This window comes from Falco naumanni, chromosome 3 (assembly GCF_017639655.2).
Source record: "Falco naumanni isolate bFalNau1 chromosome 3, bFalNau1.pat, whole genome shotgun sequence".
Classification (NCBI taxonomy): Eukaryota; Metazoa; Chordata; class Aves; order Falconiformes; family Falconidae; genus Falco; species Falco naumanni.
The window spans coordinates 19,412,362-19,436,282 of record NC_054056.1 but is presented as its reverse complement, the minus strand read 5'-3'; the positions used below and the strand labels follow the sequence as shown (position 1 = coordinate 19,436,282).

Genomic DNA, 23,921 nt, shown 5'->3' with positions numbered 1-23,921 from the left:
GCTAAAACAAACGCAGGCTTCCGAGCGTGGGTATTTGCTAATGCATACACTTGTATTTAAGTTCTGTAATTAACATTTTAGCGGGTGTTTGGACCAAATGAGATACTTAACAGATATAATAGTTGAACAGATGCATAGAGAAATGGGATTCTTGATTTTTCTGGGAAAGCCTTGTGTTAAAGGTTAGTATATATGGGTTAGTTAGTATATATGGGTTAGTATATATGGGTTAAAGGTTAGTATATATATTTGTCATTAAATGTGTATGATGTAATATACTGTTACAGTAGTGAATTTCAGTAATTCATTCTGAAAAATAATCTTTTAAGATATACTGTAATTGAATCTTTATCTGTTCAACATAAGCTACGACGGGGAAAGAGTAGTTAAAAACTCATGCTGATGGAATAACGTCTCCTCATGTCACTTTGGTGGATATATGGTCACGCTCTCGCCCTTACACTTCCCCTGCCTCTGATTTTTGGTACACTGAGGTTGCAGGATGAGTAGAGCAGACTAGGAATGGGAAGTTTTCATGGAGAGACACCACAAGAAGCTTCCAAGCATGCACTCAAAGCAGATCGGTCACAGGAATCCTTACTCTGTGGCTTCTGTTGGCCTTCCATCCACTGAAAATAGACCGGGTATGCAGTGAGCGTGGATATTGCTCTTGGATGTGGTCAGCATTCCAGGGGGAGGCAGAAGGCACAGAGGAAACAGCTACTGCTATTCCTGTGTTACCTCTGCTGTTACCTTCTGCCCAGGAAAGAATAAACACATCTCAGCTCTCTTCATCTTTGCCCTCATTCTTAATGGGTTGTACTGGGGTTGGTTTGCTTTGAGGTTTTGTGGTGGTGTTGTTTATGGCCTGTTCAGAAGTGGAACAGCTGAGCGACCAGACATACCTAGACATGTGTTTACCATGACTTTTTCCATTTTCTTTTTACATTCTGTACCATGTCATATTTTTTCCAGGATTCATAGAATTTGCATCTTCAGATTGTTACAACAGTCTAATTATCAAGAGCGCTGAGCCCGATCTCCCTTGAAGTTTCCATAGAAATGTTCACATTTACACTGACTTTTTTTATCCGTTCAAGCAAATAGCTTAGAAGTGCTTGTACTTTGTGAAAAGCTACTCACCCTCTTGAATTCTCACAAAGTTATTAATTGTTCTGCTGTACATGTTTTCTTGCTTTTTTGTTGTGGCCATTTGGGGTTGTTGGGATTGGTCCACATTGCCATCTAGTAATACAGGATCAGAAAGATCTGCATCTGCTTCTCAAAAACAAAGTAAAAAAAAAAAGCTCTACTGCTCTGTTGTGAATCACATCTGTTACCACCCAGGGAATGATGCCTTCAGGACTTTTTCCTTAGAAATTAATTTCCTCTTTGCCTGCTTTACTCTGTGTTTAATGATACAATTGTAGGGGTGGAGGGGGGTGGTAGGGGGGGAAGGCTCTTGACTTCATTAAAGAACATACTAAATTTTTCTTCAGCAATTGTATACTAACTTTTTGTCAGGATATTTTCCTTTGTGGTACCTGTGTTCCAGAGCAAAGTTTAAGAATGGATAATAGTAGTAGTAGATTGTATACCCACTAGCATACTTTCTGGAAGCTTTTCTAAAATAAGCTTCTTTTTGCTAATAAATCTTCACATTAGCAATGTCCTCAAAGCGCGGAACTGATACGTAGGTCTTGAAAAAGCATTATTAAAAATGGAAAGCTCTTTCCCCGTTCCTCAGTACTTCCCACCTTGAGCAGGCTGGAGAGCTCAGAGCTCAGCTTTGTCGTTCCTAAAGTGGGTTATATATAGAAAATCCACCACTACATATTTGAAAGGTTTGCATTTTGGGACATAAAATGAAAGAGGTATTCTTCTGTCAAGGTGTATTAGTCTTCAATTAGAAGACGAACATTTAAACCAGAACTGCTGCTAAAGCAGTGACATGACTGATTGGCACCGTGTAACATTTGGAACAAGCTGCTGGGAATGTGTCTGTCCCATTTTGGTGTTTCATTCATTAGCATAATTTAGAAGTAAATTCTTAATTTGTCCACGTGACAAAACTTCCACGTGGATGGCTGAAAAAGGTGTATTTTTTTTTTATTTTTTGCAGAATTTTTTGGGAGCACTTTCATAAATGCAGGTACCCGTGTTTGTCTAATAACATTCAGGTTTGTCATGGCTGTTGAAAGCCTTACGCCAGCCTTAAGAAGCATGAGCAGACTGTAACTGTTGTTTCTTTTCTTTTTTCCTTTTATTTTATTACAATTTTGTGTAGCAGGTACAGGTGTTTTCACAGCCTCTTTTCATGTATCATAGGTGTTTCCTATTACCGTAGCTGTTACAAAGGCTCATGTAAGTAATGTGTTAAGATGCAAGTATTGAATCAGGTTTATTGGAATGTTTATTTCCGTGTCCTCACAAGCTGATTCTTTTTCCTTGTCCATTTTTCCTAAACCTCCTTCCCTGGCTTCTGATTGTTGCGAGAGAGAAAATCCATACTTCTCTGCTCAGAAGCTTTTCTTCTCTGCTTGCTGAGAAGGAGTTGGGGGAGGTGGGGAACACACAGATTTTCCACCTATCTACCTTTCCCTCGCCAAGCATGATTTGGAGTTGGACTGATTTAATGGTGTCAGAAGAAATAATCTTTCCATATAATAACCATAGGGCTAATTTTGTTCCCTGCTCAGTTTTCCCCAGCAGCAATTACAGGACTAGTGGGAAGCAGGTTTGACAGTTGCCTGCTGTCTCAAGTTTTGAGTAGCATTTAGTTTCACAGCTCCTAGGGAGTGTTTATTTTAATTCAAAGGCTTGGCAAAGCCAAGGGCACTGAGGAGATATTAGCATGCCTGGAAAGTAAGGAAGGTGATGCAGAATTACTTGGAAATTTCTTGCAATAAACATTATTGAACAAAGTGGGTGGGGTTTAGTTTGGGGTTTTGTTTGGGTTTTTTTAGAAGTGTAGATTGTAGTCTCATGTTTGTTAGTGGAAACTTTCGTGTTTCTTGTGCAAACTGGAGATTGGCATTTTCTAGTCTATAATTGCAGTAAAAAATTTAATCAAGAAATTTAACAAAATCTCTTAATGAAAGTACAGCTTCTAAAGGCAGACAAAGTAATTTCCCATGGGTTTATGCTTACTGTAAAAACAAAATCATCTTCTTACCCCTTGTATAAAGTAACCAAAAATTTCGGTCTTGCTAATTCTAGAGATCAGGAACTTTGTATTCCTGAGCTGTTTTTCCAGCCTCGGGACTATTCTATTTCTCCTGTGAATTCTGGGTAATGTGGATATTTTGTGGAGAAATTACGCATTTCACATAAACGTTATTTTAAATATTTTTAAAAAATCAAATATAGAAAGAAAAATCCTCAAAACGTGTAAGGAAAAGCAAGTAGGAAATGTCCTTTTTTTTTTTTTTTAAGGGTAGAGGGGGAATTTGGAGTGATCAGCTGGTGCTGGTAACATAGGCAGATGTGGCTGGGTAGCACTGGGTAGCACAGGGTGGTGCTGCAGCAGCTGAGCTAAGTGTCACTGTAGGGTATTACCGGAGCAGGAGTGGCAGCCATCTCAAGTATAACTGAGGAATACATGAGACTTCTGCAGCCCCCCCGACTCTTTGAAGATCACTAGTGGTCCTGGCCCTGCTCGATGATAAGCTCAATGCTTTCGGGCCAAACAGTGTTTTCCAGGTAGCAATTATAGCGTATGTCACGCTTTGTCTTCTCTCTTCCTGTGGCTCTGCTGTGTATTCTGGCGTACTGGGACAAAGGCGTGATATAAAAGTAGTCTAGATAAAGAAAATGAAATAAAATATTTTATTCTGCAATTGTTATTTATTGATAATTTTCCATATTTAAAATACTGTAGAAGTTTAAATAATGTAATTTTGGCATCATGTCATGCTTTTTTTTTTTTCCCATCAGATTTATGTATTTTAATGACCCAAAACCATGTGGTTGAATAGAAGAATAGCATTATACTGTATTAATTTCACTTTGGCTGAGTAACCATAGGAGGAAAGTTTCAGGAAGGGCCATCACCAGAACAATCTTCTGTGAGCTGGCCGTGGCAGCCACGACTCCTCTTGCCCGACATGCCCCACCGTGGAAGGCTGAAGCCCCCAGCCCTCAATTAGAGCTTTTCCAAAGCAGAGGCTGGGACTGGGTGGCAGAGGTGGGCGAGCGTCAGCCTGTGACTGACACCCTGTAGTTTCTTACGAACGTGACGTGAGAGGGCTTTGAAAACACTGATTCCGTTCATTCCGGCTCATTCCAGTCGGAGGCTAAATCTGTCAAATATGGAAGCGATGTTAGGTCTTAATGACTTCAGGTAATGTGCCTGCTCGCCAGGGTGTCTGCCTTCATACACGAAGTATGAGATGCCTGTATGCTTTTTGGGGGGGTTGGTTTTATGGTTTTGGTTGGTTTATTGCTTTAGGCTTCCTGATACATGGTGCAAACCCTTGCACTGGCTTTTTGAGAGTCAGGTCCATCCAGATACTGCATTTCTGTGCTTTCTGTCTTCCATATGGAGAGAAAAGGTTTTGCCTTTTTTTTCCCCCAAGATTGTTTATTCAGTTGTGTTGGCAGAATCAGCTTGACGGTGGAATCAGTGATTTCCTTCCAGTATGATTAACCCTGATCTTTCTCCACAAACATTCCTTTAATTAACTGAAGTGATGCTAACTCATGATTCAGTCCTTCTTTCCAAAAGAAAGATTTTGAGCTGTTCTGTTGGCTTCTCATGGTGTTTTTTGCCGCTCTATGATGCCCTTCTTCTTTATTACAGGAACACTTACACAGAATGAGATGGTATTTAAGCGCCTCCACCTAGGCACTGTGTCCTATGGAACAGACACCATGGATGAAATACAGATTCATATTATAAACTCCTATTCACAGGTATCTCATTTCATAAATTATTTGCCTTTAATATTGAGAGGTTTTTAACAGCATTGAAGCGTTGTTGTTAGTGATTATGTCTAGAAATTTGAGGTGCTATGAAAGTTCTTTCATTGGTAGGTATCTCTTAACAGATATGATGAAAGGGAAAAATGGGAGACAGTACCTAGTTCTTTCCTGATTCTGAAGTTCCTTGTAATACCCTCTTAAAGGACTTTACTTTTCTATTCCCCACTAGTAGAAATCTGTGTTAACCTGTCTGTGCAGTGCAGTCTTTCTCCTGCCAAATCATCTAAGAGTAAACTACTCGTTACTGAGACTACAAATTACAAGTGTCCAGAATAAGACGAACGGTAATTAAATCTTTGAAGACATTCATCAAGAATAGACATTGAAAAGCTGCATTAATTGCTATAACCAAAAAGTAAAAATACAGTTGTGAAAATTAAATTTATAAGATCATATCTAGAAAATGTGTTTTAAAAGAAAAAGACTACAAACAGCGTTAAAAAACAGGGCAGGGCAGAAAGTGGAGAGCTCCGTATTGCTTGAGAGCAAAGTGCTGCTGTGAGTCCTCAGGCTCCGGAGTGTGCGAGCAGCTTGTGGCTGCCCGGCCGCTTGTGGATCAGCTGTGGGATGAAGGGGGAAGGTGGAATTCTGCCAGCATTGTTGCATCTCCCATGTATGTAAAGTAATTGGGTGCTTTCTGCAAACATGTTTAAGCACCTGATTCCACTTTGAGGTAAAGAAGGATTTTTCTACTTTATTTCTATTCTTTGAAGCAAAAAAGAGTTAAAACTGACAGAAGAGGAAATAAATGATAGGTTAACTAATATTTCCATATGTTGCGTAAAGTATGATAAGAAACTTTGTATAGAAGCTCTTTTTCATGGTTAACTTGGAGACACAGACGTCACTGGCTGACCCAATTAAGTTTGTAGACTGACCTTCTTGTCTGTGTCCCCATTTTCTCTTCTAAAAGGATTGTAGGATCAACAACCGATTTGAATCTTTAGTTGTGCTGTGTTTTGAACTATAGCTTCCTTCTCATTTGCTTAAAATAAAAATGACTAAGTAGCCATCTGACACCACACTGGACTCTGTTAATATTATGTGGCTTTTGGGAAGAACAGCAGGAGGGAAAGCAGTAAGCAAGCAATGTATGCTGAAAGGTTTTAGCCTGCAACTTCAATTTCTGTATTATTTCACATCTAAACAGATGAACAAATCCACTTCTTGAATTCTTTTTCCTTGGATAAATCTATTTTGGCTTAATTCTTAGTAGGTATAGCCGTGAATAGTAACTAAGATGCACAAATGTGCCTTGGAAATGAGTTCTGGAGCTCTCTTACCTAAAGGTTGGCGGTCCAGATTCGGTTCACAATGGGTTACTGGGGGTAATTGCTACCTGAATATGTTTATAAAAGTCACCCAAAGTTAGTTTTGTTGTAACAAGTTGTTTGGGTCTTCACCATGACAACTGTAGCAATAAATAACTAACATTAACTGTCAGTCCTGAGCTGGCAGGGCTGGGTTGGGCTGCACTGGGAGGCTGAGCACCCCGTTCCAGAGGAGGTGTGCTCAGTAACACAGGGTTCATGTTTTGCTGTTAAATATGCTATCTGAAGAGAATTGCATGATTTCTGGAATTCTTATTTGCTTAAAGCTTTTACTAGTTTGCTGTAAAATTTAATGAGTGGTACCCTTTGTTAATTATGTTTTTAATAGCTGTAACATATTTGGCACTGAAATTTTTAAAAGTAGTAAGAAGTGTGGGGGAAGCTTTATTTTTCCCCTCAATTGTGGGTAAAGATTTCCCAAATCTAGGTTTGCTGTTATTAGATAACTTTCTTTGAACTTTTTTTTTTTTAGCTTTATATACCACTACTTGATGTTTAAGTAATGCTTTAATGATGTGTGTGTTGGTAACAACACTTTGAAACAGAAAAATGAAGGAGCCTTGGTAACAAAACAAGCAACTACTAAACAGTTGTTTCAGTCTGAAAAAGTATGGTGAGGTTTTTATTTAATCTATGATAATAGAAGCTGCCAGTTAGCTAGGCAGTGGTTCTTGCGTGACATTGATTTTATCCCTTGTTTGTGTTCTGTTTTATTATTACAGTGGACCTACTAGACTATTGTCATCTTAATGTAACACACAGATCTATTATAACCTGATTATATTTCCCCACTGGAAGCATTTTGTGATAGAGGGCATAATCTTTAATGGAATTTGTGTGAAATTAAATTATACAAGCATCAATAAACATAACATAATTCAGAAGGAGTAAATCAGCTTAATTTATTTGCGGCTGTAATGGCATCAGTGTTAGCAGAATGCAAATGCAGAGGTTTAAAGCAGTAGCTGAAAAGCAGTGCCAGATGAGCAGAAAGTTAAACCCTTTATTAGACAACACTGTAATTTGATGGGCAGAATGTTCACGGTTCAGCAGATTGCAGTCAGGAGGAAAAAAGCGTGGTTTCTGAAGAGGTTTTCTGAGTTACCCTGGAGTGAACAGAAGAGCCTTTGGTAGTACTGCTGATATATTTAATGTGCTGACTTCAAAAAAACAAAACCAAAACCAAACAAAACCCCCAAACCAAAAAAACAGTAAACCTCAAAACAAACAAACAAAAAATAACCCCCCAAAAAAACCAGAATGACAAACCCGCTTATTTTCAAGTAATTATGAACATACAGAACTTTTTCTTAAAAAATTCAGTCATCTGCTTTTCTGAAGGATAACTTAAAATAGCTAGTTTCATGTTTATGCAGCAGCGATGTGATCTTCAAATGTGTGTCAAACTATTATATTGCATGATTATTTTATTAGATTATTGCAGTCTTGTAAGGACAACAAATTTCGGCCTGCAGAAAACACATACAAACTTCATTAGTTCACAAATAATATAGAAATTGTGTCGGTTATAAATCAGCAGTGTTTGTATTTCAATGCCTTCTAACGTTTATACTTAAAAACAACACTTACTTTTGTTCTTTTGTTCATTGCCCTTGCGGTGGTCTTTAAAATACAGAGATTTAGGTGAAGATTTAAAAGAAAAGGTGGGAGGGCTTTTTTTCAGTTTAACAGCATTGGAGTTTGCAATCTCTGAATATATACAAGTGACAAAGAGTTCTTTAGAACTGCAACAAAACACCACTGTTGCAATTTTTTTTAGGTGTTTCTGAACTCATGCAATTGGTCGCTGGCTTAAATACTTTTGAAAAAAACAGTTCATAGGATGTAAAGGACATTGAAGGACTATGGTGATGGATCACTCAAAAAGGCATGCTGAAGTGAAGGAAGCATGGGGTTCTGCAGAGAGCTCTGGTCAGCCTGTTCACCCCTTTTACCACATCCTTGCTCTCATTTCACATTTTTAAACTGTCTGCAGGCTCCATTACTGAAATTCAGCTACAAATGCGAGGTGATGAACCCACGATTACATACCAGTTCTACATAAAAGTAGATGAGAGGTTTTATGAATCACAATCTGAAGAGGTTGACAGTAGGTTACATAAATAAATGGTTACTATCCTTATCATTTATCAACCTTTGTAAGGGGAACAATTGGATATATATATTAGTATTCCTGTTTTGTTTCTATTATTGAATTCTGATTTACTATTCATTGTGTTGGGTCTTAAAGGTGCACTCTCAAAACAGTGGGAACAGTACGAGTTCAACACCATCCAGGAAAGCGCAGTCGGCTGCGCCCAAAGTCCGCAAGAGCGTCAGCAGTCGGATACATGAAGCGGTGAAGGCCATTGCGCTGTGCCACAACGTGACGCCAGTGTATGAGTCCCGGGCTGGCGTGTCTGCAGAAACTGAGTATGCAGAGGTGGATCAGGACTTCAGTGATGAAAATCGAACTTACCAGGCTTCCAGCCCCGATGAGGTTAGTATGCAAGGGTGAAAAAATATTCATATCTGATAAAGAACAGGGTAAACTAAGTTAAAAAGGGTAGAAATGCGAAAGAAGAGTGTTTTGGCCTGGGATTTTTCTAGAATTAACAGTAATCTGTTTTTATTTCCTCTACAGCTGTAGGAAAGGTCTGGTGTTTCTTTGTTACATAAACGTGTTTTCAATTATTTGACTAAAAGGTCTGTGAAGTCAGTGCTTTGGGATCAATACTGTGTTGAGTATTGCAATTAAAGTTATTAGGTGTATTCTCAAAACATTAATCCCTGTATGAATCATAGCATATACATGCAGAAGGGAGTATGAAGCTGCTGAGTGATGGGTAGACAGGTACAGTAGCTAGAGACACTACAAGTTAGTCGAATGTATAGATTCTTAACAGGAAGGAGAAAAAAAACACCACCTCAAATACTCCTGTAAAAAAGCTTTTGAGCATCAAACCTGAGGCAGCTTCATCATCTTCATGGTTTAGTCAAAACTGCATCAAGTGTAACACATTGAAAACCCCTTTTTAATAAAAACATGCATTTGACTTCCATTGAAATCCACATTTTAAACAAATCCCATTGCTTTCAGTGGTTTTGAGCTATTGTTCCAAATAATCCTGTTTGGGGGCTTAAATTGATTGCCTAAAATTCAGTCTAAAAAGATACTAGAAGAAAGGGGCAAAGCTCAAGTTCCAAGATACTGCACAGTAAGCATAAAAAATAACTTTATAAAAACATGTATGTACTTGATATAGTAAAATAAAGAAATAGAGTATTTTGAGGTTAGTTTGCCTCTGAAAGTGAGCAGGTTGAGGGGAATCTTTGTTTTAAAGGAACCCTAGTAGTGTCTGAAGCTGGGGTGGACTGTTAGTGGTGTAGCCAAGGTACCTGAGTTGTAATCAAAAGGGAGTGTGTATCTGAAACCCTGTGTATTTCTCTAGCTATACAAGTTGATCTGGTACAAGGTAGTATTTCTTCCAGAAACCTCATCTTGCCACAGCATGGCCTGTTACTAATACACATTTGGTTTGCATGTCTAATGTATCACCATATGTAATACTAACAAAACCTTCAGCAATTCCAACAGCAAGCTGTAATTGCTAAAAGTAACAAACAGGTCTATAGCAAGTGTTTTTAGGAATGCAAGAAATAAAATCAAGTCTGTCTTCATGCAGGCCCGAACCAGCAGGCATTACATATATTTCAGATGCTATAAACACAGTTCATAATCTGGTTCTCAGTGATTAGAAAGTGGCAGTCAGAATGTTTTTTTTTTTTAGAAATAAACTTTAGGCAGGACTTAAGATGCTGCTCTTTGGTTAAAATTAATAGTCCATGATGCTGTATGCAGTGGTACATGGTGTGGAGTGGCCTGCATTAGGAATCAAGGATGCTGGAAGTGCACTTGTTTATGCAGTCAAACACTGGAAATAACAGTTTGTTAGTGTAGTTGTATGACGTTTGACTTGTGCTGTGCACATGTGTACTGATTTTCATATGTGCATGTATTCATATTTGCTAAAGAGATCAGTGTAACGAGCCGGTGAGGTATTACTGATATAATGGAAGACTGCATGAGCGAGTATCTGCCTATGAAGATATGATGACAACTATGGATTAAGCAAAGATTCTGCTTTGACAGCCAGAGTTATTACTATAAATCAGGTGGAGAGACGTGCAATTGAGAGAGACTATGTGAGGGGGTTTCTCCCACTTGCTCTTCTCTCCCTGTGGGGTTTTGTGTATTCATTCAGTTGTTTGGAACCTGAAAATATTATCATAAAGACCAGCTTTCCCCCCATGTTTGCTGACGGAAACAGCTGTAAGACTTGAGGATTATGCAGTTGGTGCCCTGGGAAGACAGTAGGGGATTTGACCTTGGAAAGAGTAAAGTTGATAAAGTGCTGATAGGACAGATCTGGAAGGGGTGGAAAGGGAAGCAGAAGAGGAAATTGGCAAAAAAGAAACGGTTGGTGCTTCAAGGGAGAGAAAGCACAGGTATCCTTTTAATTATGTTTTTTTTTAAACATCTTGACTCACAGATTCAAGCAATTTGACAGTGAAATGAAAAACTTACATTTTAGAACAGACAGCACTAAATTTCCTTTTCCTTTCTTGAAGATAATGCTTGAAACACTAATAACATCATATTGAACAAATATGCTTTAATATAATGAGAAATTGGTGCTAAATGGAGTCTTATAAAAAGATGAAGCTACAAAGAACATTTAAACAGCATAAAAATTGCAGCATGACAGCAAAAAGCCTAAGAGTTGAAAGACTAGCAGGCCTTTATCATAATTTTTTAAAGAGTTCTATTGATGCAATGTTTGCAAATCACTGGAGCCTAAGGAAAATAATGTAAATGGTTCATTATTTAGCTTATTGAACTTTCCTGCAGTTAGGTTGACGGATGATGCCAATGTTTCCCAATCACCAAAGTACCATTTTAAAAGCATTTTTTATTGAATAAAGTGCTTTGAATATTGCACCCTGGAGCTTTATTTAGGGAAATGGTTCAATTGATGTTTTCTGTTTAACCTCAGCACTGACCTATCACAACATATTTGGTTAATAAGCAACATTATCATTTAATAGACTTAACCAGTTTTATGCATTGTACTTTCTCAACATTACAACTCTGTTCTCTTAGATTTTGTTTATGGATCTGGCTTGATTGCAGTCTTTCGAAAGATGATGTTGTTTGCACAGTGTCTGTTGCATTATATAATATTGCATGATACCACCGTAGCGTGCAGCAGAGAACAGTGTGTAAGTATGAACTATTCTTCCATGTAGGAAGGTGTAAGAAGCGGTTCAGTAATACGCTGACACACTGTACACTTCATGAATTGACTTGAGGAATTCATTTGGAATTCTTTACATCTTTGTGTGTCTGTGTGCATCCATATACAGATAAAATATAACCATAACAAGGTATGCACATTTAGAAGTAGGTACATTCATCATAAAAGATGTATTTATCTGTTGTTAGAGTAACCCAAGATAAGTAACTGATTTTGTATTCATAATGTAAGCCCTGCTTATGCCAGGCTCTTTGTTTCTTATGATAAGTGATCAATATTTCATTTTCTCTGAAAGAGTGGAAAGTTTCATTTGTCTGTCACTTGTCCTCTACAGCTGTAGCATAGCAAACAATAACCATCCACTGACAACTCACTGAAAAAAATGGGAACCGCTCCTACTTAGCCATTGTAGGGGTGGCTTCGGCTCATCTGCAGAGAGCCAGCTACCTTAATGTAATGAACAGTCATAAAAGGATATAAGCTAAATAGGTAAAGCAGTGGAGTTCAGAGGTCACGGAGCGAAGCAGTTCAGGGGCATGCTATGAACAGGAGCCTTTAAAGACCTTTGCTCCCCTTGGTCAGAAAAGGTTGATAAGTCATGATTTTTAATGACTGCTTAATCTCATAAACCAGCCATTTATTGGTTATGCTTTGTCCTGCACTGTTATATTCTCAAGCATTTCTAATTCCAGGATTTTGAATATTTAAATACAGCCTTACAGTGTGGTCAGTTATTTAATTCCAACGTTTCTGTCCAGAGACAACAGAGTTGCTAAAATTAATTACAAGGATACAAAGCCAGTCATTTAAAAACAGACAGGGAAATGATATGCCCTTAGTGAAGCCGCTTTTGTGTTTACAAAAGTGAAGCTGTAATGTATGAGACATGTTGTATTGTTTAATTCATTTTATTGTGTGTACTTATTGAAGCAAGACTAATTGTGTTGTTTTGTCAATGTATTGTGAAAAGCAAATCACTCAGTAGCATAAAACCATCACTTTCATGACCTTCGAGACCCACAAAGAATAACTACTCCATAGCTTGTCTTGAATATTGATCGGCAGTTTTTTCACATGATCAAGCTGTATTTTTAAGTTAATAATTTTATTATAATTATGAAGCTTCTCAACAAAGAGGGATGGACCTGCAAATGTAGTTATCAAATCATTGTTTATAAATATTAACGCGCCAGTGCTGATTGGAAACACGCGTGAGTTGTTGAACAATCCAAACGGAAAGTGTTGGGAACACTCAGGCAGTGGGAAAAAGAAGTGTCACTGCTTCTTCTCTGTTCCCAAACCAGTGGCCTTAACTTCAAATTACCACGCATGTAACCTCTGCGTATACAAGGCAACATTATTTTGCAAGTGGATCCTGTTGTCTGAAGTGAAGATGCTCTTAAATACTCTGAAGCAAATGAAGGTTGCTTACATGAAATTCCTCTAGGCAGCAAAACTAGCTTACAAAATGTCCATCCCTAGTCCTCCTTTCTCACCCTACCAATCGCTCCCTCATATATGCCCAAACCATCAGACCTTTATTTTTATGGCATGTTTTTCAGTTTAAGTGGGTCAGGTTCGTTGCATGGCTCCAGAAAGGCTGTCACACAACTGGGGGAGCTCCCAGGCTGCTGGATGGTGTGGAGAGCTGCCAGCACCAGCCGCAAGGCAGTGGGTCTTTGTCTTAAACTGGCGTTGGTTCCAAAGGGAATATTGTCTGTTGAAAGTGACAATTAGTTGGTCATAAACTGTTCTGAGCAACACTTGGTAATATCGAGCAGTTAGATGTTTCTGCTCAGAAGCAGCAGTGGCCCACAAGGCAAGAGGTGCCAGAAGCTGGGCATGGTAGCCAAGCTGCTACAGGCGGTGGCCCCCAAGATGAGGTGCGCAGCCCCACGATAGCCAAGCAAGGTGAAATGAGCACGTCCCATGATGGAAACCAGAGACAGTCAAGTACGGATTGTTGTACAGGGCTGTGGTGGTGAGGCACATCTGAATTCAAGCCAAGAAGCCAAACCCTTAAGTGAGGATCAGGTCCCGAGTCAGTAACCAGTGTTAGCCGTGGTCTGGGAACCAAAAGGAAAGTTTGTGGCCACGTGGCAGGTCCGAGGGTGGGAGCTGGGGGTCTGTGGCCACATGCAGCCGCAGCGCAGCCTCAGCGCAGCACAAGCTCTTCCGGGACCAAGCATGAGAGCTGGGTGAAAGCAGCAGCATCCTCGGAGGCTTCCTGGAGCTGTTCCTCCATCGCAGCTCACGCGTGGTTTGGTGGCCTTGCACGCAGCGGGGTAAGGCCCTGGGGAGGAGGGGGCACACAGGGACATGGCAGCTTCAGCCTAAATAGGGCTTTGCGTGCTGGTTCATAGTAACACAATGCTGTTCATTCTTGGTTGATAAAATTTGTGTTTGAGTCAAGTGAATATCCAATTTCTCGTTCCATTTTACCCAAGCTAAGAGTGAGGTGCATTGTTGGTTGTTCAGGTTGGGTTTTTTTCCCAGTTCTGCTTTCTCTCTCAAAATATTCTTATTATAAAAAAACACAACAAAATTAGTGGGTTAGGTTCCGCAGACCACCTAAGTTCTAAACAGCCTAGAATTGAAAGGGTGTGATGATGGTTTGTATGTTCCAGTCCTGACTGATGTAGTATCTAAAGCAAGCAAGAACAGCCTTAGGGCATTTTTTTTGGTCTTCTGCCAAGCAGTAACAGCCTTTCAGGACGGATCCAGTAACTGAAGATCTTCAGGATTCGGCAGGGTGCTTCAGATACCTCACTTTTTGGATTTATAACCCCTGTGTGCCCAGAGGCAAGGCGAGTTGGTTGGTTTGGTTTTTTTTCAAGTGACCACATCAGGTTTTATTTAACTGGGACTTCTTTGTGCCCTCATGCTGCTGAGGTGACAGGTGACTAGAGGTGGTGATGTTTTCCACAGAGCAAAGGGACTTGGTGTTGCAGTTCCCCAGACTGAAAGTTGGAGAGGCAGGCTGGGTGGTGAGTGGTGTTTCATGTCGGCCCAGGGGAAGCGGAGGAAGATGTTAATCTGAGAAACTTTCTAGAAACTACCCAAGGTATTTGTTTTGTTCCGTAAGTGGACCAAATCTGAGAGAGAGTGAGAGTGCCCTCCCTTGTGTAAGTTACTCGGCTCCCGGGGGAGGGTCGGGAGGGTTCGGGGCCGGGCGCTGAGCTGCGTGAGGAGCAGCCCCGCGGTGCCGGTGGCCCACAGCCCTCCGCCCTCCCCGCCGCTCCCAGAGCAGCAGCCCTGTGAGGCGAGGGGCAGGCAGGCCCTTGGCTCGTCATCCTCAGAGCTGAAAGTAGCTAAAGATATGGCCGTTCCTCTAACTGCTTGCTATGGACGATCTGTTTCATCTTGCATGTCTAATTAATTTTGACTATTGACTTTTGTACATAGATATTTGTAGCGTTTTCTGCCGCATAATTATTTTCATTGGGGTTATTAAATGGGAGTCATAGGCTAATAGAACTTACTGTAGAAGAGATTTTTTCCCTTAAAAAAAATGTTGGCACCATAGTTGGAAAAAAAATCGTTTAGAATGTAATTATTTAACAATAAAATTAAATATACCAAGGGTTTTGTGGCCTATCAGTTTTTTTCTAAATTTTTTTTAAAACTGTTGATTAGTATTTATTTTAGGTTAAATTCAGTCTCATGTTCTAATTAAATATGTAGTTCTGAATCCACAGCAGGAATAGCGGTTTAGGGTTTTTCCTGTTCTTGATACAGGATTTGCAAAGTCCTTAACTGTTCATTTTCCTGACTGTCATGGACTTGGGTTCTGTGACAGCTGAAATAGGTAACTGCATCATTGTCACTTAACAATGTCATATACTTTATGGAACTTTCTAGAAACTACCCAAGATATTTATTTTGTTCCATAAATGGAACAAAATTTTACTCTGATGTAGTTCCATAAATGAACATTTCTAAACAAACAGGGTGATTATGTCCCCAAAATGTGGGATTGGTATGGAGCGCTGCCATGCTCCACCTGCCTGGAGAAGCTGCTCCCAGTGCCCAAGCTGGTGCTGCTGGAGGCTGCGTGGTGGGTGACACGGCTGCTGCTGGAGCTGAGGGTGTCCCGGCGGGGTCTCTGGGGCTGAGTGTGGGAGCCTGTGGCAGGGGCAGAGCTGGGTGCCAGGGCTGTGAGCTGTGCAGGTCCGAGGGGGGTGGCCTGGGCTGAGAGAGGCTGGGGACATCTGAAGTAACTGGGGTAAGAGGCACTAAATGAGGTGTTTCATGGCAGCTTTTGCCACATCTGTTGCCTTCCTGTTCCATAACATGCGTCCTTGCTTCGCTGCTGATGTGGAAGTTGCTCCTTTGGCCCTGCCACCGAGGGGTGGGTGGCTGCCTTCACCCTTAGGGTCGCTGCCGGCGAGGAGGACAGCGGGCAAGCCGGGAACCGCGGCAGCTCTCAGCCCCTGCCAGCGCTCCCCCCAGGAACGCCGGGCGGGCAGCGGGTGCTGCAGCAGCAGGAGGGCCCTGTGCCCACCGCGGTCCTTCTGCCGCGCGGGGAGCTGGGTGGTAGGCCAGGAGGATCCACAGGATGCTCAGAGACGTCCCTCCCCTGGATTCAGGAAACTTCATGCATTTCATCTGTGTGCACAAAGAAATTAATGGTTATCAGCAAATAAATTTTACCATTAGAACGGATTATTTTTAAAGCAAAATGGTAGCATCACCAGCGAGACTTTTGTGCCTGTCCCACCTCTGATTGCCATATCTGACTCCATCCATGTGTCAGGCTCTCCAGAGGCCACGGCCACTGCACTTCCCTGGGGTTTTGGTGTGGGCACGGCAGATCGCCGCCCTGTTCTGAGGTAGGGTGTCAGCAAGGTGCTGCAGGGACGGTGCTCGTACAGGGGAAACCTCAGGAGGGGAGAGTTACCCAGGAAGCCTCTCCCCAAGCCCTGTGTAGCCAACCATTCAGTGTGTATTTATTTGTTAAGATTGATAATTTCGATTTTAATGCTGTTTGTGACATACATTTTATTGTTTGCTGTTGTATTTTTCTTTAATTTGTATATTCTAAAAGCCTCAGGTGTTTGGTGGGTAGGTCTGGCTGTGTTATGGGGATGCTGTTAAGGTCTGGCTGCTCTGACTTTGTTCTGAGTAACGAGAGGCAAATGTAATGCCTCGCTCACGAGTCTGTTCAGTTGCTCTGGGGCATCTGTTTGCCTCTTGAGCCTTATTGACTGTTTCTGCTGTTGTGTAGGCACTGATCAGTTTAAAAGTTAAAAAAAAACCCACCAAAACGCAGGCCAGGTATAAGAATCCAAAATGACTGTGCTGCAGAATGCTAATGCAAATGGTAGGTGAAGCCAAGCATAAATGAAATAATAAACAATGTGACTCACCAAATATGGAACATTTAAGTTCTAGCTGCAAAGGGACGCAAATCAGATGATAGGGTGTTAGTAGAAAGATGCAATTTACAGGTCAGAAGTAATAGTAACCTTTCACTGTGAAAATTGAAAATTAACCTTGGGAGTATTGGATCATTTACAGCTTGTATAGTACTTTTATTGAAGAAGAAAAGTTTCTAAAAAGACTTCCTGTGATTTTCAAGATTTTTAAAATGGTGCTTTTAAGAGTGTGTTCTTTTCTCTTCTGTAACTGCATCTCACTGTATTTGTTTGGTGATGCCTACACAGATGGCACTACTAGGGTTTCTTCGGGATTCGCACAAATATATTTTTTTCCCCAATTTTAAATTTTTGTAGAAGCTACAGTGATTTACTTGCCTTGGGTGGAATTCATTGTGAGCGTTAGTCACCATGTCAGTTGAACTTATCTAAGGATTTTAGTACTTGCATGTCTTGTATCAGACTGCTTGATTTTTATTTTTTCCATCTTACTTGAGATTAAGAGCAGAGGCAGGTTCCATGAAAATCATATGAACTTCAATATAATTACCTTTCTAGTCACTTAAGAATCTGGTTTCCAAATGATTATCATTTGGAAAAATAAAAACAGAACTGAGGAGGGGAATTATTTTATTTTTTTAATCCGAAATTTCCTGTTCAGATACGGAATATGGCTTGTATGTAAAGTAACAGTAAAGCAGTTTTCCTGAAGTATTAATTTTTTGAAGGAATAAACCACACAGGGGTGGTGATAGAAAAATACCTAGTGTGTTATTTAAAGCATAACATAGAAGAAAGTAGAAGCTAGACATCATGCACTTTAAAGCAACAAAATTTTTTAAAAAAAGGCAAATCTCTAATGTATGCGTTTAAGATGCCACTGAGTGGTAGTTAACAGTGATTATTGTGTGATGCAGCATTTCTGGGTTTGTACAAGGGGCTTTCATAGGCACATTTGTGGGATGCAGAATTGTGAACTTGGTTTCCATCTCATCTGATGCTAAGAACTCATGTTATTGTTGAAACCAAATAAAATGCTGCAAGTGAACAAAGTAAGCTAAAAATAAGATCCTTTGCTTATCTGTTTACTACATATTACAGTGTCTCAACTTGCATGGAATTGTAGATCTAATGAAATGTTTTCTATGGAAATACTTCCAAAATCTTTTACTTAGCAGTGTTGTTGGTACAGAAATCGTATTCTGGGTTTGTGTAATTTCTGCTGGTTATCCTTTAAGTATAATTGAATATATGTTTGGGGTTTTTTTTATTAGTACTGTTACTTCTGAACAATACATTCTAAATACCTCACTTGCAGGAACGAGTTCAAATAAATTTTTATATTCTTCATAAGAATTTCAGTAAGCTTTCTGAAGCTTCTGAATTTACTCATTTGATGTATTAAGATTTGGTACTCACTCTACTGCTGCTCACATGTTTTTTTCCTAGATTCTTGGAAGAGTTAATACTTTTACCCAGGCAACAGTTGTTTGGCTTTAGCCTGGTTTATGTGAGAGTATAATAGATGTTTCACACTAAAGTGTGTGTCTCTTTCTTTTTTTCTTTAGGTGGCTCTGGTGCAGTGGACAGAGAGCGTGGGTCTTACTCTGGTTAACAGAGATTTGACGTCAATGCAGCTGAAGACCCCCGGCGGACACATTCTGACGTACTATATTCTGCAGATCTTTCCCTTCACTTCTGAGAGCAAGCGCATGGGGATCATAGTTAGGGTAATTTGGGGATATTCTGGGTGTTGGTTTCTATTTCTCACAAAATATTTTGACTGGATTTTTTTTTTATAAAGCTTAATAGAAACGTGATCCTTTGGGGTATGTGTTTCACAAGATTTTCAAATGGAAAATGCACCTTTGACAGAGGTGCACATGAAATACTAGGCAAGCAGTTGTAGAAAAATCAGGCTGACCTGGTGTTGCAGAGAGCTTTGTAAAGGAGAAACTCTTCTCTTAACATGGGAAGATGTTCATTTCAGTACTTTATGTGTAGCATCTGTGATGCTGTGAATCGCCTTTAAGACTTTGGTTGTAATTTTCCCTTTGTTTCCTTCATACAAAATATGTTGCCTCCTCGAGGGATAAATTAATGGCTGAAATGTCTTACAGTAGTAGCTGGCGTCTTTCTGTACTGTTGCTGCTGCTTTTCAGTGCTACTGTCGGAACTGGTGTGCATACACAGACAACCCACAGGGTCTGAGATTTACAAGGCACGTGCTTAGTTGTCTCCTAGGTGCCCGGTTGGGAGCATAGTCGTGATCATGAAAACCTCAGACAAGCCACACCACTATGCTCAAAGGGAGGTTTAAACCCCTGCAAATGTTAAGCCATCCACACTGCATCCTATCTTCTCCCTACCTAAAATCAGACCCTGTAGGAGAGCGGCCTCAGCCGGTGCTGATGGATGATTGGGTCAGTGCCAAGTCCCAGTTAAATAGGTGGGAAATCATCCCGTGTTTTGTTTGCCCACGATGACAAGCCAGGCATGCTGTCAGCCATCCGCGAGGGTGCTGTGGTTGCGTCTTAGGTGAGGCTGGCCGCGAGAGCCTGCTTGTGTAACACTTGTGCGCCCAGAGGTTCTTTAAGAAAGTTGCACATCACACTGACCCATCTTCTGCGACAGACCATACCTCAGAAATTCCCAGTATGGATTACATTTGCCTGCGTGTGAATTCTCTGAATGTGCAACCAATGTTTCATCATTAAAACATCTGTAAGAAGCATTTACGCTAAGTTACTTGTGAATTTTTAATTACTTGGGTATTTCAAAGATACAGAGTAAACTTTCCATTGTGGGTTAGATAGTATGTGTGACCAAAGAAACAAAATAGTAGTTAGAGGGGGTGTGTTAAAATGTAGATGGGCAGTTTAGGGATGCTGAGGGTCTGTTACATCGATTTCAGTTAGAACTGATCCTCTTATATGAGAAAGTAGGTAATACGCATCTTGATGGAATGAGAGATTTCATTGCAAGTAGTAACATCAACGAATGAAACTTACCCACCTTTTGGCAGGGTACTTCACATTTTATAAATGATAAATCATTGGCTACTTCAGAAGCCAATTAGGTTATTGGTAGGTAACGGTTTTGACTGTATAAACAGATTTTTTTTTCCTCTATTTCTTTTGTAAAACCTTAGGATGAATCTTCAGGAGAAATTACATTCTATATGAAGGGTGCAGATGTTGCAATGTCCACTATTGTACAGTACAATGATTGGCTAGAAGAAGAGGTAAGAAACAAAATGAAAATTTAAAAAAAATTAAAATTCTGTAAGAACTAAAAATTCAAAATCAAAACACCAGATATTATTGGAATAGGTTTAAAGGAGAACCTGTGCCAATGCGTAATAGGTTTTGAAGTTGTTAGATATATCCTGAATGGATTTTAAGGGATTAGAAACATTTCCAGTTCTTGAATAACCTACAGGAAAAGCGAAGGCGGTAGTCATAGCAGAACACGGTCCTGCTTAAAGCAAGGAAAGTTGGTTTTCACTGACCTTTCAGATAAAACCTAATGACTACTGAGAAGTTTTCTCCTATAAACCTATTTAACCTGGAATGCCCTTGTTTTATCAAATTCTGCAGTGAGGTATGATGATGAATTGTGATGTTGAATAAGGGTTGCAGCCAAATGGAAATAGGGGTTTTTGCCATATTTATTAAACTTAATATAAAATAGCTAGTGACTGAATTTCAAAGCTGATTAGTATTTTTCACTGTGTGGCTCTAGTCGGTACTGGCAATCATCTTATTTTGACCCTACATACAGACAATATGTTAATACAATGATTACACCATGTATGTTCATAATGGTATTGGCAATATGAATCAATATCTGCTGCAGGGCAGTTTGATTTATTCAGGGACATGAATAAATTAAACTCCCTCAAGACCTAGCAAAATGTCATAAAAATTACTTTTGGCGATAATGATGCACAATTAATTGTAAGATACTTGTTTAATTTATTTAGCTTTATGAGGTCAAATCAATAAGTGTTTTGCACTGGACAGCCTTGTTTTTCATTAAGACATGCTATTCCATGGCTTTTTTTAATGTGTAGATATTTTTCTGCTACGAGGTATGTTCAGTGGAAAAAGAAAATGCAGTTCTGTTACATGCCTCAAAAATAGTTTTGTTTTATTTTAAAGCATCAACCTGAAAGAGATTTTATGTAAGCTAGAAGAGGAAATCTAATGGCTTACCAATAGCATCCTGCTTCGTTTGGGGGACCTGACGTGTAGTTCCTTTTTATTCTGTTTGTGGCTTCTCCCAACTAATCTAAGAGTCTAAAGAAACCACAGAAGTAATGGCAGAGATGTCCCCTGTCAGCACATGGTGTAAAACGTGTGCATACAGTTAAATATTTGCATAACTGTTCTGTGGTTTGGTCCATGTAGTGTGGCAATATGGCACGGGAAGGACTGCGTACGCTGGTTGTGGCCAAGAAATCACTGACTGAAGAACAGTATCAAGACTTTGAGGTATGAAGGGACAGCGATCTTGTGCTTCACCATATTTAGTTACTTCAGGGGGAACATTCCTCTGTTTTTTATTCTGTTAAGGTGGCAGAGAAGATGATTTGTGTTTAAAATACCAATAGCTGAGGTCTGGCACAGAATCTAGGAAAGATTCTGTCATCATTTGTGCTTGTTCGCAGCCGTGCTGCCTTGCTGCTCCAGGTGACTGGACAGTGTCCCCAGAAGCTGGTGTGAGGCTGGCCCTGGAGCTTCAGCGTGACCCAAAGAGTCTGCTTGTTCGCAACAGGCAGGGCAGAGCTGCTTGAGTGCTGCGGTGTCTGGTTCTTGGTAGCCCTTCAGAAGGCGTTCTCTTGAGGGCGTTTGTCAGAAGGGGCGTGTGTAACCTTGGGTGGAAAGTAAAGCTTGCTCTTTTAATCTTGTTCTTCATTAAAGATACTTAAAGACAAACATGTAGCCTAATGAATCCAGATTATAACTGATTGGTAGACTGAATGTATACTTAATGAGTCGTAGCAAACTCTTAAGTAGTTTTGTGTTTGTGCAAACAGAGCCGCTACAACCAGGCAAAGTTAAGCATACATGATAGAAACCTGAAGGTTGCTGCTGTTGTAGAGAGTTTGGAGCGAGAAATGGAATTGCTGTGCCTCACTGGAGTAGAAGATCAGCTGCAAGCAGACGTTAGACCGACTCTGGAGATGCTAAGAAATGCTGGAATAAAGGTACTAAATGCATGCTGCTTCCATAACTGGTTATTGTTTATTAACTTCTTTCAACAAGACATGAATTACACTTGTCTATATGCAGCTTCATTCAAAGTAGGAAATGTGCCAGGCTCTAGCGCGTTCCGGGCGTCAGCTAGTGGCACTGAGCGGGACACTGTGTGGAGATCCCTGCGCTGCTGCAGGCTTCGTTGATCTTAAGTTCACTGTGTAGGGAGACAGCCAGGTGTACGTGTCTGGCTCCCGGTCGTTCGTCCCCAGCGGCTGGCAGCATGCTGTCCTAGCTGACACCAGGTGAGTGTGGCGCAGATCCGTACAGTACCGAAGTCTTCAGGCTCTGCACGCAGGAGGAGTCTCGGCAGAGACCAGGAGGTGAGTTGTTTGAACCAGGGTGTGGAGCTGCCCTTGGAGCTGGTTCGGGTCATGCTGCAGGGACAGCGTCCCAAGCTTTGTGCAGGAGTTCGTGCTGTGGGTTGCTCGCGGGCAGGCAGTGCTGGGCAGCTGTCAGTCACCCATGTAGAAGCAAGACATCTGTTGGGGAGAGGGCTTGGAGTGAAGATATGAGCAATATCTGAGGGGGGTGGGCAAGGTTGTATAAATTCTGCTTGAAGCAGAGTGTCAGATTCTGCACAGAAAAGGTGGTGTTGACTTTGTTTTGTTAAAATGAATCAGATACAGGGGGATTAGCCAGAGAAGGAGGACAAGTTATTTTGCTTTGCAGCAAGCATGGGAGGTCTCCCTTTCCGTGAGGGAGGAACGTGAATGCCAGGAGCCCTGCCTGGGGACAGATGCTGAGCCAGCTGAGAACTTGTGGGTTAGAATTAGCGGGCAGACCAATGTGGACAGCATCATGGCGAGGGTCTGCCACAGACTGCCTGGTCAAGCAGTAGAGGCGGCCGCCTTCAGACAAGGGGAAGAAGCACATTTGCACGTGCTGGTCTTTGTGCTGGATTTCAACCACCCTGACATCTGCTGGAAGGGCGACACGGGGGGGCACAAGCAAACCAGGAGGATTTTGGGGTGCAATGACAATAATCTCCTGACACAGGTGATTGAGGAGTCAACAAGGAGAGATGCTTTACCAGTCTTCAAACTAACAAACAAGGAGGAATTGGTCAGGGATTTGAAAGTTGGCGGCCGCCCACAGTAGTGAAGAAAGGGTGAAGTTCAGCAGGATCTTATTAATGGCAATAAATACCTGGAGGGAGGGTGCAGAGAGGGCAGGGCCCCAGGGTCTTCTCAGCTGTGACCAGTGAGAGCACAAGAGGCAATGGATGCAAACTGAAATAAAGGAAGTTCCACTTGAACATAAGAAGCAGATTTTCACTGTGGGTGTGTTCAAACACTGGAGCAAGTCTCCCAGAGAGCTTGCAGAGTCGCCATCCGTGGAGATGTTCAAAACTGTCTCGATGTGGTCCTAAGCAGCCTGCTGTAGCCCACCCTGCTTTGAGCAAGGGAAGGTGGACTAGGGAATCCCTAGAGGCTGCTTCCCATGTCTGTTGTTTTGTTACTCTGTTTTTAATTAACCCCTGTTCCCCAAAGGCTTTCAGGTGAATTAATTGGTAAGTCAGTGGTGTGCACAATTAGAAAAAATATGTGTATGGGTTAAAGCCTTATGATGACATCAAATTTCTTTTTAGTACAGTGTGACTACTGCGAAGTACTTACTATATATGAAGTACTAATATGTATTTTCACA

At 40.8% G+C, this 23,921-nt stretch overlaps 1 protein-coding gene across 2 annotated transcripts in view; it reads left to right on the top strand.

Moving 5' to 3' along the window:
* The window catches only part of ATP9B (ATPase phospholipid transporting 9B (putative)), a 167,961-nt gene that overhangs the window by 128,392 nt on the left and 15,648 nt on the right, over nucleotides 1-23,921 (top strand). For both annotated transcript variants that reach the window (XM_040585542.1, XM_040585541.1), the window contains exons 14-19: nucleotides 4,802-4,914; nucleotides 8,566-8,814; nucleotides 18,579-18,740; nucleotides 20,162-20,254; nucleotides 21,423-21,506; nucleotides 22,052-22,222. In XM_040585542.1, coding sequence (XP_040441476.1) covers nucleotides 4,802-4,914; nucleotides 8,566-8,814; nucleotides 18,579-18,740; nucleotides 20,162-20,254; nucleotides 21,423-21,506; nucleotides 22,052-22,222 — 872 coding nt within the window. The remainder of the gene's footprint in view (nucleotides 1-4,801; nucleotides 4,915-8,565; nucleotides 8,815-18,578; nucleotides 18,741-20,161; nucleotides 20,255-21,422; nucleotides 21,507-22,051; nucleotides 22,223-23,921) is intronic.